Source organism: Perissodus microlepis, chromosome 9 (genome assembly GCF_051167445.1).
Source record: "Perissodus microlepis isolate ML-2025 ecotype Zambia chromosome 9, ASM5116744v1, whole genome shotgun sequence".
Classification (NCBI taxonomy): domain Eukaryota; kingdom Metazoa; phylum Chordata; class Actinopteri; order Cichliformes; family Cichlidae; genus Perissodus; species Perissodus microlepis.
This window is the reverse complement of record NC_140469.1, coordinates 4292173-4311521: the sequence shown is the minus strand read 5'-3', so window position 1 is coordinate 4311521 and position 19349 is coordinate 4292173. Positions and strand designations below refer to the sequence as shown.

The window sequence follows — 19349 nt, the reverse complement described above, 5'->3', positions numbered from 1 at the left end:
TGTGAGTCTGTCTGGAGATGCTGCCATTGTCTCGATGTAGGCCCTTGTGCGTCCTCTTCATGTGTAACGCCCCATCTTGTTTGCACAGTAGACAAAGACTTTTCAGGGTAACACGCACGATTCACAACCAATTACTGTTTTCTACAGTCATTGTTCACAACACTTTGGGCCGGTGTGTCCAAACTTGTAGCAAATATAGCATGCATCACCAAAGCTGTGACTCTCAAGCATGCCAGCGAAACCAAGCAGGGGTCTTGTGCTGAAATCTGTGTTTGTTTTGATTCGTGGCCTGCTAAAATGGTGCCGCGCTCCCACAATGCATTGTGGCGTTACGTCAACTCCAAAGCCCTATTCAGGTTGCGGCCAGTGCCGGCTACCTGTTAGCACTTCCTGGATAGCGTGTGGCCCTGCCCTCTTGCTTGGTAGCAGAAGTATGGCAGCCCACACGTCCCAAGCATGTTTGTTTATGGCATTTTTGCTTTTTGACGATAGGCACGAGCAGTGTTGCTGTGCCTGGGCGAAAAGGGAAAAATAAATAAATACATAATAGCAGCCCAGAGCATGCTGTGCTGTCTAGAGAAGCTGACGCTTGCATGGACTGCTTTGTTGCCATCACGAACTAGGGAGACTGTGCTTGGTTTTCTGAAAGCATTTTAATGGCCCGCCCCTCCCCCATCTCATGCCTTCAAAAAAACGAAAGCAGGCTACTATGGGGAAAATGCCTGCCTCTGCTGTGGACACCAGATAGGCAGGCCATGGTTCACTGATTCACTGCTGGCCCCTCCCACAGCGTCGCTCACATGGCTCACATGGTGGAGGTTGACTATCAGGTGGCGGATGTTGAAGAAGTGTCCATCCTCTCCTCCGGTGTTGCCCACCTGTCCCTGGGCTGCCCCCTGCTGGTCCCCAGGCACAGTGTTGGGCGAGATGGGTCCCTTCAGCTTTTGATTGGAGCATGCCGGGTGTGGGAACTAGCCCTTCCTGAGGTCCTGTCTAGTAGAGCGGACCTCAAGGTCGATGATGTCACACAGCCACAGCGCCTCCTATCTCAGGTGCCGCTGTCGCCTGGTTGGTCTGGTTGCAGGCAGTTGAGTGCCCTGCCTCCCAGCATTTATGGTTCCCTGCCCGCAGATGGTTGCTGCAGTGCATGGCAGGCGTAGTTTGCCTTTGGCCCCTCCCCCAATCCAGAGGGGCCCCTGGCCCCTCTGGATGCCCCTTCGGGCCCTCTCTGGGCAGGGCGGCATGCCCTAACAAGGGCGTGAGGGTAACTGCTGCCCTGCTGGCGGCCATTTTGTCGCTCCTTCTGATGGCTGCAGCGTTCCCTCCCATGGCCCCGCCTCTGTTAGGCCTGAGCCGGCGGAGGTTGATTATCGTGAGGTGGATATTGAAAAAGCTTCCATCCCCTCTGGCTGCCACTGGAGTGGAGCCCGGACGGGTGAACCCATGTCTGGGTCGCCTGATTTCCGGGCCAATCCCACAGCATTCCCTCCCATGGCCCTGCCTCTGTAAGGCCTGGGCTGGTGGAGGTTGATTGTCAGGAGGTTGATGTTTATGACGCTTGGCTCCGGTCAGATGACCAGGGTTGCCTGATGGGACTGCCTGTCTACCCTGCGGCCATCTCGCTGTGCTGAGGAGCCTATGCAGGCGTGTGGAGACAGCCATGTTCAGGTGAGGCGGGGAAGATTCGGAGCGTAGGCTCAGCTGTCCTCCAGCCGCCTTCCTCCCTCCTGACATCCTTTGAGTTGGGCCTAGTGGCCAGCACTGCTTGCAGGCTGTGTTCCCCTGGCATATTGCCTGCTTCGCCGGTTTCCGCACCAGTTGGACCTCGCTGTGTCTGATGCGTCAGCCAGTGAATGAGTGTTCTTTAGCCCGCAGCTCTAGCTCCCTTTCTGGCGTTGCCCGCTTCTTGCAGGGTTGCGTGGCCAGTAGGGACTCCACTCAGCGGCTCAGTGAGCTACACTTGCTCTCCTCACTGTGGCCCTCGGATTCCAGGTTCGGGCCCTGGGAACCCCTTTAGCGCCGCCTCTCTGTCTGGCATTGCCCACATGTCGTAGGCCTATGTGACCAGCGGGATGCTATTTGACAGCTCGGTGTGCTGCACTCCCAGGCCGTCTGCCTCGCGGTTCCCGGGCTGACCTTGAGCAGCTGATCACTTGCGGTCCTGCGTCCTGCACGACCGGTCCGGTTCGCCTCCACCCCCCAGCTTGGCCTTCGCGTCTGCAAATCCCTGACCGGGGTGGTCTGCTTATGTGTACTTCGTCAATGGTTCATTCGCACCCTCACTCTTGGCGGTTCGGTTGCACTGTCTCCTCACGGGGTGTCTTACAGAGTTACCCCATACATATGGAATATGTAACGGTGTGGAGAGATATTCTCAATATGCTAGAGAATGTATGGTTAATGTGTAACCTTATTTTTTTCAGTGAGAGACTATCACTCCACTGCCAGGCTGCTCAGAGACGCGTTCCAATCAAACTATCACCGGTGTCACGTCTGCACAGCTGTGTTATACATTAGTTAGGTGTGGAGCGATAGTCTCTCACTAAGAGAACTAAGGTTACACAGTAACCATACGATTTGCTGTTAGAAGATGAGGTTTCAGCAAACAGTATCAGCGGTCTGGTGTTTGTTTGGCCCAGAACTCAAAACCAGAAGTGACCCATTAATGGGTCCACAATGCAGAGAAATAAGAATCTGTGAAAGCCCTGGTTTATAGGAACTGAATAGGAAATCATTAACAGAGACAAGGAAGGCTGGACTAAAACACAAAGAATAAAACGTATAACCATTCCTAAATGCTAACATAAATCAGATGATAAAGATAGTAAGAACTCAAAATTAAATATGGGGGAATTACTAAAAGAAAGAAAAACGTTAAGGCAATAAGAACTACATAACCAGACCTAAAACACAGGATGCTTCATAATGAACAAGAATTCGAAGTCCAAAAATACAAAACTGTGTTTTGTACTTAACTTCTGTACAAGAGAGTTCATGGCTCAGGACCATGACACTTTAATTGATTCCGTGGTCCTTCCTTGGTGTTTAATGGGTCAAGTAGTTCTGTCTTACTTCTTGGTCTTGTTCAGTTTGGGTTCTTCAAAGCAGTTGAAGACTAAGCCAGTTTGACATAGTTTCCTCTGAGTAGGTGATGCTGAGATGTGTCTGTTGCTTAAACTACTTGATGTGGGTTCTAATTTGAGCTCTTTGTGCCTGATTAATGTGATTGGGCTTCTTCACTTTGTCTTCCTTTCCAGGTGACATCTACATGAAAGGCACTGGATTTTAAATTGTGTTTTTATGGGTTTTCTGATTGCACTAGAAGAAACCATTTAAATTTCTTTAAATATTCAGAATTAAATTGCCCCTTTCTTTTCTTGCTGTCTTATTGTAAACTCTTCTGCAATAACTTTTAGTAAGATAGCTTTTAGTTGAGGGGGAAGCGTCTGTGATCCACGAATTTTAAGACTATCTCAGTCTTGCACTGGAGAGGGAGAGATACAGTGTGTGTGTGTGTGTTTGTGCATATATGTGTGTGTGTGTGTGTGTGTGTGTGTGCCTCAGGTCTCTCCAATAACCAGCACAATCTTTGGAGAACGACTTAAACAAGTTTCAAGACTCTCCAAAAACTGTGCAGGTCTTTGAGGAGAGTCTGGACATTTGTTGCTGGCTACAAATTCAAATGGAAGCATACTGCTTTAAGAGCAATGACAGCCTCTTGAATATCAACATCTGTGCTATTTTTAATTGACAACAACACAATACATAACTTACAAGTATGCATAAGAAATAAAATATATAAAATAATTAATCTATTATTTTTTTCCATTCTACTTAAATCTTTACACTAATAGCCAGGGGGCATAAGCAGGGCTTAATTTTACATATAGTTCTGCGTATAACTTATCTATTACACGTAAATTGGTGGTTGCATAGTGGGCGAATATTACTGGCATGCAGACAGGACTAAACCACCAAACTATTCATTAGTACACAATCTGCTTTTCATCCTAAACTGCAACCACCTTTTCTTCTTACTTCTGCTACAGGAAAAAGAAAAAATGTAGCTTCATCCATCTATTAACCAGTATGTCTTATGTCATTTAATGCCATTATTGTTCAGTAGCTTTTTCACAGTCTTCAGGTAGTCAGCATCTGGGCCATCACTGAAAGAATACAGATTAGAAAGAAATAATTAAATTAAAAAATAATTGTCATCACACACACACACACACACACACACACACACACACACACACATTCCCATGTAGATGTAAAGACAGAAAATTGGGACTAAATAATATATTTAAAACTACCTATTAAATCAGTAACTTTAACAGTAGTGTTCTTTCAGTGATCTAATTTTATGAGTTCAGTTCAATTCAGTTTTATTTATACAGCACCAAATCACAACAACAGTCGCCTCAAGGTGCTTTATATTGTAAGGTACATGCAGAGAAAAACCCGACAATCATATGACCCCCTATGAGCAAGCACTTTGGCGACAGTGGGAAGAATAAAACTCCCTTTTAACAGGATGAAACCTCCAGCAAGAACCAGGCTGAGGAAGGAGTGGTCATCTGCCATCTGTCTAGACATTTCAGTTTCTAACACACAATTGTAAATGTGTTTGTGTTTGTTTGTTTGCTTGCTTGCTCATTTTACTTCAAGTCAAGTCAGTTTATTTCTAAGCACATTTAAAATCAAGGCTTAACCAAAGTGCTGCACAATTAAAAGGGATAAGCATTAGGCCTTTCAAACCAACTCTGCTATAGTATACTCACAATATGTTTCCACCTTCTGACTGTATTTTTAGTGGAATGGAACTTGTAGTGATCACGTCCTCTCCATCTTCATTTGTGGCTATTCTAAATAGAAGCTTCTGATTGAATGCCTTTTCCAGCAGAGCAAGAACCTTCTTGCCTTCACGGTTGTCAGGCAGGTAAGCACAGAGTACTCCCCCAGCATAATTCTGGCCAGGGTGAGGGTGCATCTCCTATAGGTAGATATGTTTAGTGCATAAATAGACATTCATTAAACCATGTGCTTAAGTCTAGCCACATTGTACTTAAGTCATCATACTTTTAGAGTTAATTAAATATATAAAACTGTAATTAATAACTATTAACAAAACTATTTAGACTTTCGTTTAGTACTTTGCTTATTCTTTATTAAAAATATTTTTAGCCTAAGCAAGAGTTCTGAGGTTTTATTTAATAGCAGGCTATAAAGCCCACAGGTAAAATATGCACATTAACTAAGGCGAGATTTTAATTTAATTTAAAAATAGACTCTGACTTGATTAACTCAGAGGAACTCTGTTTCCCCATTCCAGAACACCTGATCAGGTTAAGTTCAGCAAATTGTGAGTACGTTCACCCTGAGCTAAGCGTGTGCACTCTTTCATCATCACAGAACAAAGTCTGATATATGTATTGACACCATGTCTACTGTGGTGATTTATCCAACTCACATTTTTGTTAGATAAAGTCGGAATGCTAATTTTGAATGTAATTATCTAGCTGTAACCTGAGAGAGGCAAAAACGAAAAAAGGAAAAGAAAAAAATGAAGAGAAAAATTGTTCATATTAAGCAGTTTACTGATGGACCTGTGATATTAGTTATCTAGACAGCAACACACTCCAGAGTGGTCAAGTGTGTTTTTTTATAATTGGTTTGGTTTTCTTTTGCTTTTCTGGTGGTTGCTAAATCAGTTGTTAGCTAAATCTATTTCCTGTTACACCTCAGAAATGCCAGAAAACACCTGCCCAGTCCTCGAAAAGAATAAAAAATATTGGGAGATACAAAATTAAGATTAACTTAATGATAGGATGAATGATAGGAAGAGTATACAGAAACTTTACTACATGATTTATCAGAGGAACGGGGTCACTAGTATATTGATAAAATGACTGTTGATAGTAGGATAGTAGTAGAATGTGCACAGTTTGTCTAAGACTCAGTCAAATGTTGCAAAATTGATCAAATTGTGCTCCTCAAAGCCCCCCAAAATACTTAAAAGCTACTCAAGAGTTTAAATATTCTTCTGGAGATTCCCCAACAGTCATGTCAGTCAGTGGTTATCAATCCAGTACATCATAGTTTTCAGTTACTTTAGACAAAACTGTTTTTCTCTGCACCAGAGAGAGACTTAAAAGAGAGGGCATGTTTCTTCTATACCGGTTTCTCTTCTTTGGCTCCCTGTTAAAAATGCAGAATCACATACAAGGCCTTGAATAACCAGGGTCTTTTTTTAAAGACCTCAAAGTACCATATCATGCCAATAGAGCACTTCCCTCTCAGACTGTCGGCTTACTTGTGGTTCCTAGAGTATTTAAAACTAAAATGGGAGACCTTCCGCTTTCAGACGCCTCTTCTGTGGAACCAGTTCCCAGTTTAGATTTGGGAGACAGATGCACTCTCCACTTTTTAAACTTTCCTTTTTGATAAGGCATATAGTTAGGGCTGGAACAGTTGACTCCGGATCCTCTCTTAGTTAGGCTGCAAACATGCAAGCATGTGCTAATGAGCTGACTGATGTTCTCACGTCCATCTTCAACCTCTCCCTCAGACAGAGTACCATCCCCACATGCTTCAAGACCACAACCATCATCACTCTTCCCAAGCAGAACAGCTGACCTATTTTAACAGTAATAATAATTTTAGCACATCAGGTCATCTCACATATCAAACCAGCAGATTAAGCTCATAGCTCTTTTGCACATAAATCTATTTAATACTTTAATACTCTAAAAAAATTTTGTCTCCATTTATTTATTCATGCTATTTGTATTTATCTATTTATAATGGGGCCGAATGACAAAAGCGAAGCTGCCATATCACGCCATCGGCCCCTCTGGCCATCACCAGTAGGCGGTAGGTGAAGTGTCTTGCCCAAGGACACAACGACCAAGACAGACAGAGCTAGGGATCAAACCGGCAACCTTCCGGTTACAAGATGAGCTTCCCAACCCCCCTGAACCTCGGTATATATGCACAGCAAATTCAAAAGTGTTAAATGTTTTGGTGTTAGTAGTCTTCTTGCAAAAGTAGAGTTAATTTTACTCTAAGTAGAGTCACATTCTTTTAATGTAACTCTGAGGTGTAAAATGATAGTAGTTAAAATCGAGTGTTAAAAATTAGTGTTTCTATGTCAAATCTGAGGGTGTTACAATGGAAACATTAACTCTTGATCTCTTAACTCTGAACTCCTACAGGGGCTATGACACCAATAGAGTAAATTCACAGACTCGGCCCCCAGCACCATAGGCTCCAATCGAAGCTGAAGTGAAGCCGTTTCAGAACATTGCTCTACATATTTGAGTTGTTTGCCATGCTTGGTAAGTCATTTTTTCAAAGATTGTTTCAATTATTATTATTAGCTTTTACTTCTGTGGCTCTTTGGAGTTGAGACAAAGCTGTGTGAAAGGCATTAGCCATGTTGCTCGGCGATAGCATAATATTCTGTTTTAGCTAGCTGAAAGGTATTGTTTGCAGGCAAATACCACAGCCTTGAAAAAAAGCTTGCATGTGAATTTTCAGTCACATTTTTGGTCAAATACACCTAAAACAATGTCTAGAATGTGAAATGTTGGTATAATGGTGCTACTTGAAGCCTGAAAATGATCTCCCATAAAAAAAAAAAAAACGAGCAGACACCAGTAGCAGATGTCCTGACTGGGTTCTACGTTAGCATTTAGATCCCTCCAGAGTTTTGTGCACACGGTTTAGGTTAAAATGAAAAAGGTTGAGGTTTTACATTTAGTTCAGTATTACCTGTTGCCTGTGTCCTTGTCTTTTGGGAAAATACTTTACACAAGTAATGGCTCAAAAAGGATTCCTTTTTTTTTTTTTTTTACTGTGCTGCAATTGATTACCGGATTATTTGTGCCATTAATTAGTGTCAACTAATTTTTATTCAATCTCCACATAGGATATGTGAAGATGGAATATGGGGGAGAGCAGAAGTGTGTTGAAGTGCGTTGAAGTGCGTTGTCCTTCATTCATCACTTTGTGGAAACAAAGTGATGAATGAAGGACATGCATATTGTATTGAAGAAATAAGTGATGAGAATGCTGTTATTTGCATTTACCAGCTCACCTATGTCAGACCTTTTGATAAACAGAATTATAATGAAAGTGAGAACATGTACACTGTTACATCTTTCAGAAAATGTTTTGAAATTGTGGTGCACAGTTCAGAATAAATGTTTTTCAAAAACCATTGCGTCTTTTTAGTAAATGTTTATTTCCAAAAGAAATTTCTAGAAGTTCAGAACAGGAAAATTCCCGCTTTTTAGAATTAATTAGAAGATAACTCTTACGTAGTTAAACTAAAATACTCTTTGAGAGTTAATATATAAACTCTTAACACCTAGTTAGCATTAGTAAGTATTAAATTATCAACTCCAGACAGATTTGGTGTTTAACACTTAATCAGAGTTAACGTACCAACTCTCCAAAAAGAGTTAAATTAACACTCTCTGATGTGGACCCATATAGACACTTTAATAGTGTTGAAATCCAATCTGACAGTGTTAATTTGGACATGCTGGATTTGCTGTGTGCATTTAGTGAGTGTTGTTTACAAGTATGTACAAGTATCTTCCTTCAAATCAAAGTATGTGCTGCTCCTTTTTTTTTCTGTTTTCGTTTTCTATTTCCATCTACCGTGACACACTAACCTGACCAACCAGTTCACCAGTTTCTTTCTGATAAGAATGCGGTGTATATGCTCTTACTCTAGTTCAAATAAAAGAATAGTTAGTGTTTCTCTTTCTTTTTGAACAATTTTTAAAAAATATCTTTTGAACCGTCAATTTAGGGTTGTGCCACATAGTCTTCTTATGTTTAATGTGCTGTACATCAGCGGTCCCCAACCCCTGGGCCTCAGACCAGTACCGGTCCGTGAGTCATTTGGTACCGGGCCGCGAGAGTTGAGGCTCAGGTGTGAAATGTGTGGTTTTCAGGGTTTTTATCGGTTTTCAGCGTTATTTTGTTATCGTTTTTATCGTTAACTCTGTTTTCCTGGGTCTTTTCACGTGTGTTATGAATAAATCTTCTTTTTTTCGGTACCGGTACTAGTTTTATTTTGTTGTGTTTATCCGCGACACCTTAAAGGCCGGTCCGTGAAAATATTGTCGGGCATAAACCAGTCCGTGGCACAAAAAAGGTTGGGGACGTTGTGTTTTTTATCATTTTAAACAATGTTATTGACCTAGTGAGAGAGTTAATCAGAAGTGTTTGACTGTTTCTTTTTTTTATTATTATTGTTATTATTATTAATAATATAATTGACTTTAGCATACAGACTGAAGAAGCCTGGAGTCAAATTACCAACCTTGAAACTAGTGCATGCCTTGCTCAACCTCATTAGCTATCTCAAATATTAGGTATTAGTACATATTAGCTATACCACATATAGTTGTCAGCAGATCCACTAAGCTCACCGTCTGTTTTCCTTCCAGGAATGAGAAGTTAATCTTCAGGGTATTATCATTAGGAAATCCAGCTAGGTCTCTGTTGATAACTTCCCAGGTCATTTGACCATCTGGTTGGCACCCACTTAGTGTACTGAACTTCCCATTTGCCTGTTCAGTAGCTGGACAGACAGAAGCAGATTTTCAGTGGAATTATCTACTAGTAAATAAGAAATTGTACCAGGCATTCAGAAATAGGTGTGTGTATTTTTGAAGGACCTTGTTCAACCAGCGATGGAGGACCCTGTCCATCGAGATAACGATTACAGTGAAGCTTGTCACTGCTCTGGTTAGAACCCATACTGTAAAGACAAGGGAAACAGTATGAATTAGCACTTTATCTAGAATAAATCGCAATGTTGGTAAATGTCTTATAAGAAAAAGGTTTTACCGTTCAAAAAAAATCAAGACAATTGTAAAACTGAAACAAATGAACAATGGAGTTCCAAGAGGAAGAGAGATTTTTATACATAGTTTAAGATTTGTGTTTAAATTTACTATCATGCTTAAATTCATTTTATAGATCTTCATTACTCGTCATAACCGCAGCTAGCTGTAGATTATGGACTGTGTATTCTTGCAGATGTCCACTCACACAAGAGGATTTCTGTAGACTGGTTAGCACAGTTTGATGGTGTGTCAAGGCTGTAAATCACAAAACCCTCTAAAAACATTGAGCTCACAGGACATGCTTAGAGTCCCCTGAATAAAGGTGTGAATGGTTGTGAAATGGCTGTGTACAAATGTCTAAATTTGATGGCAGAAGATACATCCTTAACACATCGTATGTCGCTGCTTATTAGGGAAAAGTATTTTATGGCCCTCAAACACAAGAACTTCCTCTCATGTACTTCGAGTCCTAAAAAAACAAAAAGATTTGATAGCTGGCTTGTAACTTCAAATAAACATTTAAATGTGTCCGATGTTATTTTTAAATAATCTTTTATACTGCCAAATACAGCACATTGACTAGGTATATCTGAGTAGGGCAGGTGAAACTACCGAGTGCTGAAAATAAAGTTTGTACGTTTAGCCAGTCATAATGTCTTTGGTTTTGCTGCCTAGCATTTTGCCTGTTCTGTTCTTCAATCAGCTTGTTTTAATTCAGAACAAAAAGAAAATGTTTACAACACAACACAACATACATTAGTGGGTGAGTTCAAACTGACTAATAACTTAAAATTCCAATGATTACAGTAAATGTTAATTATTGATGAGTGCTATTCATACTCTTCTCAGTACCTGCTGAAAGGCTGTTATCCACACTGCAGAAAATTATCTTGGTTTCTCCTGTAGTAACTAAAAAATCTTGGAGCTCCAGGCATTCGTTAGCTCATGCTAAAAGTGCACCAAGTCAAACACAGAAACAAGGGAAAAATAAGATGGGTGTGTCCAGTTAATGGGTTGTGGTTTAAGGGCTGAATGATCTGCTCAACTGGTCTAGCAAGTTTGGTAATCATGGTAGTGTGTGTGTGTGTGTGTGTGTGTGTGTGTGTGTGTGTGTGTGTGTGTGTGTGTGTGTCGGTGTGTGTGGCAGAAGCAAGCAAGAAAAACAGTTTCACAGTAGTTTTATGTGTGATCATAAGGATAACAATTTATTTGTGTTGTGTTTTATATTTTTATATATTTCATTGAATACAACCCCAATTCCAAAAATGTTTGGATGTTTTTTTTAAACACTTTAAAATAGAATAGCCCTTTATTGTCATTGTAAATGTACAGCAAAATTGTGGGTGCTCCACACCAACTGTGTAGAAATAAAATATAAAAAGTACAACAGCAGGAATAAATAAACATGAGAGATATATACAATTAAGAGGAATATATAAAAAACAACAGAAAAGGCAAACATTAGAGAACAGGCAGTTAAAAAGACTTGGTCAGAATAGAGTCCAAATATAAGTAGTCTGAGGGATGAGGGTTACTTAGATCATGGCTCAGATTGGTGGGTGTGTCGTGAAATCAACAAGTCATGAACAGCTGTCGTCACACATGTGTCCACTGTACTATCTGGGAACTCTTCTTGTTTAGCACTCGTAATAATACAAATGGCTACTGAGGGGGAGTGAACTGTAGTGCTGGACTCAAAGATGTCAATGTTTAGTGTGTTTATTTACATTGATTCACCAACAAAGCTATACCCAATGCATTAGAGGAAAATAGTTTCTACGTGATCCAGGGAATCAAAATACCTGGTTATCCAACAAAAGAACACTCTCAAAACTCAGGGCGACTCATCACACTCCAGGAAAGGGAATCCAGGGGAACTCTTTGCAGAGGGAAACACCAGGATTTCACTGTGTAGTTCAACACTACAGCAAAGAATGACAGCCAGTCATTACCTTAACTCGTGGCAGTTATGGTATCATTGGTGACAGGTGGGTGATGTGTTTCAAGCTAGAGTCCTACCCTCGCGCATAGACAACAACAACAACACAGAGAGAGAAGAGAAGAGAAGAGAAAAAACAAAGACAGAGAGACAGATAAAGTCAGTCGGAGAGGCCTTAGGGACCGTGATAGTCATTCATGCATGTGCCACGGTGTTTTAAGTTTAGCTTTAGCTACAGAAAGCAGTTGTTCAGTTTGGTAACTTGTATTCACATTTCTTCCAGAGAAGTGGAGGTGGCCATTAAATGTAAAATAACCGTTATAACACAGTGTTGTTATATTTAATTCGTCAACATTTAAACAGCAATGTTAATAGTCTGTTTATTTTTTATGTTTTTTTGCATATCAGAAAAGCTGAAAATGGCATTTCAATTCACACAGATCAGCTTATTGATCTAGGTATTGACCTATATCAAATTATCTTTTGATGCATAATTAGAAATGATAGTTTGTACCGACGTAGAAATAAAACTTAAATTTAAAGTTAAACGCAGTAATAAAGAGTAAAAATCTTGATCATCTTAAATAACTGCAACAACATATGAGTAAAGAGGGCAAGCAGTTTGGCTTAACAAATGTGTGCCCTGCCTCCTATATGTGAGGAAGGTAAAAACCCAAAGGACAAAAGACACACTTCTTGATAAGAATGTAAAACGGATTCTTTTAGCGTGTGCCAAAAGTTTCTTTGTCCTTTGTCCCACAGATGTATGTTAGAGATATCCTTGAACATGGTTTACTCAGACTGAGTTGCAGGTCTGGGTTCCAGGCAAGAGGAAAGAAAAGATGGTGGTAAGTGGACTGGTTCTTATGTAGTGCTTTTCTATTCTAACTGAGCACTCAAAGTACTTTAATGCAACTTGTGCCATTTGCCCAGGCAAACAAACACTTTCTTCTATGCTTTTTTTAATGAGTAGGTGCTTTCTGTCTAACATTTACACATATTCACATTTCAATGGGTGCACGGATGAGAAACTTGGAGTTAATATCTTGCCCAAGGATATTTGGCATGCAGACTGAAGCAGCTAGGGATTAAACCACCAACATTAGTAGGTGACCTGCTCTATCTATTCAGCTACAGCCACCCCAAGATGAGGAGTCAAAAATTAGTGAAATGAGAAAACCCTGTGGACTTTGCCTTTTCCTGCTCCTTACATGTAATGATTGCCCCACTGATTGCCTATATAGTCATGACAAATGACTCTTTAAGAATAAAGCCTTTGTTTAAATTTTGGAATTTTTCCTGATCTCTCGCCTAAAGTCTTTGGTGCCAAACAGAAATTTTATTGAGGGTAGCACTTAATAAAAAAGTCTCATGCTTAACAAATAATTAGAAACAGATGAATATTTGCATTCATCTCTCCAATCATTCTCCATTTGTGGAGAGATAATGCTTTTAGAAAAGGGCTGAAAACTCTCAGTACTGCAGAGGTACAATACTTACTAAAGCCAAGTTTGCTCAGCAAGATAAAGGCTTTCTCTTGGGATTTGTTCAGCTCAACATTTGGATCAGTTAGACTCAGGTGTGATGTCCAGTATGTCCCTTTATCTCCTTTGTTTTGTTTGTGTTATTGACTTGTCAGTTTTGATCAGGCTGTGAGAAGTTTATCTATTACATGGCAACATTTACCACTGTGACTCAAAAAAGTTTTTATTTTTTGAGCCATTCATAGTTTGACTTTCTGACGCTTTGTGCATCACTTTCGTGCTGCATAATCCAAGTGTGCTTGAGCTTTAGGCCAGAAACTGAAGGCTGGACGTTTACTTTCAGAATTGGCTGCTAGAGACCAGAATTCCTGGTTCCATCCTGCTTTGATACAGCAAGTCATCCATGACCAGTCAAGTAAACCCAGATCATCATATTACTGCAACCATTTGTGTTGGTATGATGTTCTTTTTATAAAATGTTATCTTAGTTTTATGCCAGATGTAATGAGAGTCAACCCTTCCAACAAGTTCAGCTTTTGTCTTGTCAGTCCACAGAATGTTTTCCTTGGATCATCAGGTATGAAATCACCACCTACTGACCAATCAATTTTCCAAAAATAATGTCACCATTCCTTGAAAAACCCTCAGGCCTCTGCAGGGAAAGTAGGAAGGGTTGTTTTTTAATAGAGTCTAGTATTAGCAGTGTAGCAGTGTAAAAGGCATATGCAGATTAAAATGAACTATTAGAAAATTTTATACACTTTCTTAATCACCAAATTAATCCATGTCCATTCTTTTGACAGTGGAATGCATAGTTTGTGTTTCGTTCTGTGGTTTCAGTAAGGTAGACATAGGCTGCACATATGAGTGCACATAATGTACATAAATAGTTATGTATTTAAAAAGTTACCTGGAAAACCAAAATCCTGCTTTGTAGTACAGGCCTTTGGTCTGCACTCTTGTGTAAATGATGCTAACTAAATCTCTGAAGATTCCCTCACTTTTTCACTTGGTAAAAAGTGTACATGTTTTAATGCTAACTTCACCCTGCTTAAAAAACTGTTATAGAATCAACAATGTCTATGAAGATGGATTTAGGAAGTACACATTTAAATAACATGTTTAACGCTTTCTTGTGCAGGTACAGAATATGGCATCACTTGTGAAAAGCAAGGACAGCAAAACTAAAAAGCAGTTCCTCTGGGCTGCAACAATGAGTTTTGTGTTAAAAAAAAAAGAAAAGAAACAAGGATATGCTGTCCACTTTCACTCCCTGTCTCTTAAGCAGTATATTGTTGCTAACTAGCTGAATTGAAACAGGAGAATCCATCTATTAGCTGTAATTTTGTGGTTTGTAAAGCACTTAACGAATGAGGACAATGTAGAGGAGAGTATACTTTTATCAGCCTTTGTGTTTTGCATTTCCTTTGTACAAGTCCCTTCTCAAAACTTACAGCAGACTCATTGGATTACTGTGATTGGCTAGAGTACCACAACATATCCGTGTCACTTCAGAGCTTACCACCCGTTAAACACTCAAAATTGATATTAGACAATCGATTTTTTCACATCACACGAGATGTGGCGCAGCCTCAGAAAGCCCTAAAGTTAAGCATTCTTGAAAATCAGAGGGTTCCAGAACAACCTTGGTCCTCTCAGAGACAGTTAAAACATATCTGCCTCTTCATTTGAAATCCTTTGTTGTTGTGACACAAAATCCAAGCTTGTTTTTAGTGACCTCAGAGACGCTGAAACAGAGAAAGACAATCCCGCTTAAGCTAAGAGGGCGAGAGAGGTTTAAAAAAAATAGGCTGGGGACAAGAGGGGGATCTCAGATGGGATCTCAGATGGGATAATTACCATGTGTCCCAAATCCTGCCTTACTCTCCCCTCTAATCCAGACAGGAAGAGAAAACACAGAAAAGTCCAATTATGTTTTGAACTTGCCTTCCTTTTCTTCTCTCACCACCATTCTCTCCATATAGTGCTCACCATTAAAGGTGTAGTCAATCTGAATCAGTGCTAACTGTCATGGCTGTGTGAAGCAATATTGTATATGTATTGTATTAAGTTATATTTTAATAGAGTAGCTACAACTTTGTGAATTAAGCTGAACAAAATTATTTAAGGGGAGCATGGTGGCACAGTACAGGGTGGGCCATTTATATGGATTCACCGTAATAACATGGGAATGGTTGGCGATATTAAAGTCCTGTTTGTGGCACATTAGTATATGTGAGGGGGCAAACTCCTCAAGATGGGTGGTGACCATGGTGGCCATTTAGAAGTCAGCCATCTTGGATACAACTTTTGTTTTTTCGATAGGAAGAGGGCCATGTGACACATCAAACTTATTGGTAATGTCACAAGAAAAACAATGGTGTGCTTGTTTTCAACGTAACTTTATTCTTTCATGAGTTATTTACAAGTTTCTGACCACTTATAAAATGTGTTCAATGTGCTGCCCATTGTGTTGGATTGTCAATGCAACCCTCTTGTCCCACTCTTCACACACTGATAGCAACACCGCAGGAGAAATGCCAGCACAGGCATCCAGTATCCGTAGTTTCAGGTGCTACACATCTCGTATCTTCACACCATAGACAATTGTCTTCAGATGACCCCAAAGATAAAAGTCTAAGGGGGTCAGATCGGGAGACCTTGGGGACCATTCAACTGGCCCACGACGACCAATCCACTTTCCAGGAGACTGTTCATCTAGGAATGCTCGGACCCGGCACCCATAATGTGGCGGTGCACCATCTTGCTGTAAAAACTCAGGGAACGTGCCAGCTTCAGTGCACAAAGAGGGAAACACATCATCATGTAGCAACAGTGTTGGGGAGTAACGGAATACATGTACCGCTGTTACGTATTTAAAATACAAAATATGAGTAACTGTATTCCGCTACAGTTACCGTTTAAAAACTTGGTATTTAGAATACAGTTACTTTGTTGAAATAAAGGGATTACACTGCAGTATTTTCCTGTTTCATATTGTCGCAGGTCAGGACTGTTCGGGTTTTGTTTGACAGCTATGTTCTGTTGTTCCAGGCGGCAGCGTTACGGTAGCCATGGTTACAGGGTGATGCGCGCTCCCTCTGCGACTGTGTGTTTCCTGGGAGAGAGAGCGCCTTTTTGTTGTTGTTGTTGTGCTAAGCTAATAGGCAGAATGCTACAGGCATCGCTCTAAAGAACGTAGCCTCATGGGCAGTGTAGTCCGTGCTGCAGGGAGAATGGACCCGTTATGTGTCTGTGAGCGCGAGGAGGGAGAAAAAGGAGAGTGGAAAAGTACGAGTTGCCATCGAGCAGAAACGGTAGCTGGAAGCATGTCAATATAATAATAACCACTGCAGCCAAGAAGACGGCCTGACGAGCCCAGTTGTAAGTATGCTATTAAGACTCGACTGTACACCGTGTTCGTGTTTTCCTCCGAAACAATAACTTCCGTTGGAGCAGCCTTTCAACACCTCCCTCTGTCTCTCGCTAGCAAACTTGACCCAGACAACAAAGTAAAGCTATTTTTTGGCTATGAGCCCGACACGGAACCCGACGTATTAGCCAGAGGTCCCTTACTACGGTTCGGAGCCGCGGACCTTCGGTAATAGTAATAAATCACATTCATGTAGTTGTAAACAGCATGATAATATATTAAGTAATCCAAAGTATTCAGAATACGTTACTCTCATTGAGTAACGTAACGGAATACGTTACAAAATACATTTTGGGGCATGTATTCTGTAAACTGTAGTGGAATACATTTTAAAAGTAACCTTCTCAACACTGTGTAGCAATTTCAAATATCCAGTGGCCTTGAGGTTTCCATTGATGAAGAATGGACCCATTATCGTTGTACCCCATACACCACACCAAACCATCACTTTTGTTGTTCCAACAGTCTTGGAGGGATCCATCCAATGTGGGTTAGTGTCAGACCAATAGCGGTGGTTTTCTGATCTGGGTCATCCTCGTTGAGATGCTGCAGTAGCTGGAGTTTGTAAGGGTGCCATTTGTGAGTAGCTAATATCCGCCGAAGGGATGTTCGACTAATGCCACTCTCCAGTGACATGCGGCGAGTGCTACGCTGTTGGCTCTTGCTGAATGAAGCTAGGACAGCCACTGATGTTTCTTCATCAGTGACAGTTTTCTTGCGTCCACATTTTGGCAAATCCAACACTGAACCAGTTTCACAAAACTTAGCAAGCAGTTTGCTAACTGTAGCATGGGAGATGGGTGGTCTTGTAGGGTGTCTTGCATTGAAATCTGCTGCAATGACCTGGTTACTGCGTTCACCAGATATCAACACAATTTCGATCCGCTCCTCACGTGTTAACCTCTTCGACATGTCAATGGCTGTGAACAAAGAGAAACTTGTAAATAACTCATGAAAGAATAAAGTTACGTTGAAACCAAGCACACCATTGTTTTTCTTGTGACATTACCAATAAGTTTGATGTGTCACATGGCCCTCTTCCTATTGAAAAAACAAAAGTTGTATCCAAGATGGCCGACTTCTAAATGGCCACCATGGTCACCACCCATCTTGAGGAGTTTGCCCCCTCACATATACTAATGTGCCACAAACAGGACTTTAATATCACCAACCATTCCCATGTTATTACGGTGTATCCATATAAATGGCCCACCCTGTAGTTAGCACCATTGCCTCACAGCAAGAAGTTCAACCCCACCATCTGTCTGGGGCCTTTCTGTATGAAGTTTCCATGTTGTCCTCGTGTTTGCGTGGGTACTCCAGCTTCCTGCCACAGTCTAAGGACATGCAGTTAGTGGGGGTTAGGTTAACTGGTGATCCCACTGGTGATTGCCCATAGATGTGAATGTGAATTGTTGTCTGTCTCTCTGTCCCTGCAACAGACTGGCTCTTGCTCTACGGTAGCTGGCATACACCCCATCTTCCCCATAACATGAACTGGATAAGCAGAAGAGAATGAACACAATTATTTTAGATATGATGTGATAAATGAGTGCATGTGTTAAATCCAGGAGATTGACAAGGAAAACCCACGGGAGTCAAACAGTCACTACAACACAACAACAGCAAATACAAGCTAACTGAGGGTTTGAATATACAAAAGATAATGAGCGAAAGGGAGATGGGAGAAGACACAAACATGGCTAAAACTAATCACAGAGGATAAAGGAAGTAAAACTAAACACAAGGGAAAAGGTGACAAAAGCAAACAAAATTAAACAGGAAGTAGCACAGCAGGAGCACATCTAACACAGAAACAAAGGTTTATTAGAGCCAAGTAACAATAACTAAGGTTATCTGCAACTAAATTTAAGAACTGAAAGTGCTGTCCATACTTCAGAGGGAAAAGATGTGTGTCTCTGTGCATTTTCTTTGTGTGTGTTTGTGTGGCTAGCCCTGTGGCTGAGCCTCAGTCCCTCTGGGACATTGTTATTAGGGGTGGAGGGTTTCCCCTCCCTGCTGCTCCCCACTGGTCGTTGCTTTCAGGTGCTTTTTATTGTTTGAATGTGTTTTGTTACAGATGCAGAAGTTGTAGAGCCAGCACATCTGTTTGTTTCATCCCAAGCCCCCCTCTCTCTTTCTTTCTTTTTCTTTTTCTTTACCTATACCTCCACTTTCTTCTTTCTTTACCAACCTGGCCTTCACCCCCTGTCCGCTCCAGCATATTATTCACACAGATAATAATATGAATAAAAAAATAAATAAATAAAATAAAGAGATTAACAAGAGGAGCCTACAGAGAGTCTACAGTGCTCGTCTTGGGAAAGCAAATGTGTTTGGCACAACAAAGCCTTCAGACCATAATTCTGCTTGTTCCAACTGCCAGATAGGAAAGGGTTTAAAAAAATGAAAGTGAATGCAGACTCTAGAGTTACCCCAAGATTCCTGACAGACGATTTAACAAATGATGCAAGGGGCCAATGGCTTTCATTACACTGGGCAGAGACAAGGACTTCCATTTTATCTTCATTAAGTTGGAGAAAGTTGTTAGCCATCCAACTTTTCATGGAGTCTAAGGACCTATTTAAGATCTGCAGCTTAGAAGTATCTTGGGGCTTAAAAGA

General features: G+C 40.9%; 1 protein-coding gene across 1 annotated transcript; it reads right to left on the bottom strand.

Moving 5' to 3' along the window:
- Positions 1 to 453: 453 nt before the first annotated feature.
- Positions 454 to 10826, bottom strand: dtx3la (deltex E3 ubiquitin ligase 3L a). The gene is made up of 5 exons (XM_084938773.1): positions 10722 to 10826; positions 9699 to 9781; positions 9450 to 9601; positions 4785 to 4996; positions 454 to 4166 (listed from the first exon to the last, which is right to left on the bottom strand). The coding sequence occupies exons 2-5, from the start codon at positions 9778 to 9780 to the stop codon at positions 4100 to 4102; spliced, it is 513 nt and encodes a 170-aa protein (XP_084794899.1). The 5' UTR covers position 9781; positions 10722 to 10826; the 3' UTR covers positions 454 to 4099.
- Between the last annotated feature and the right edge of the window lie 8523 nt (positions 10827 to 19349).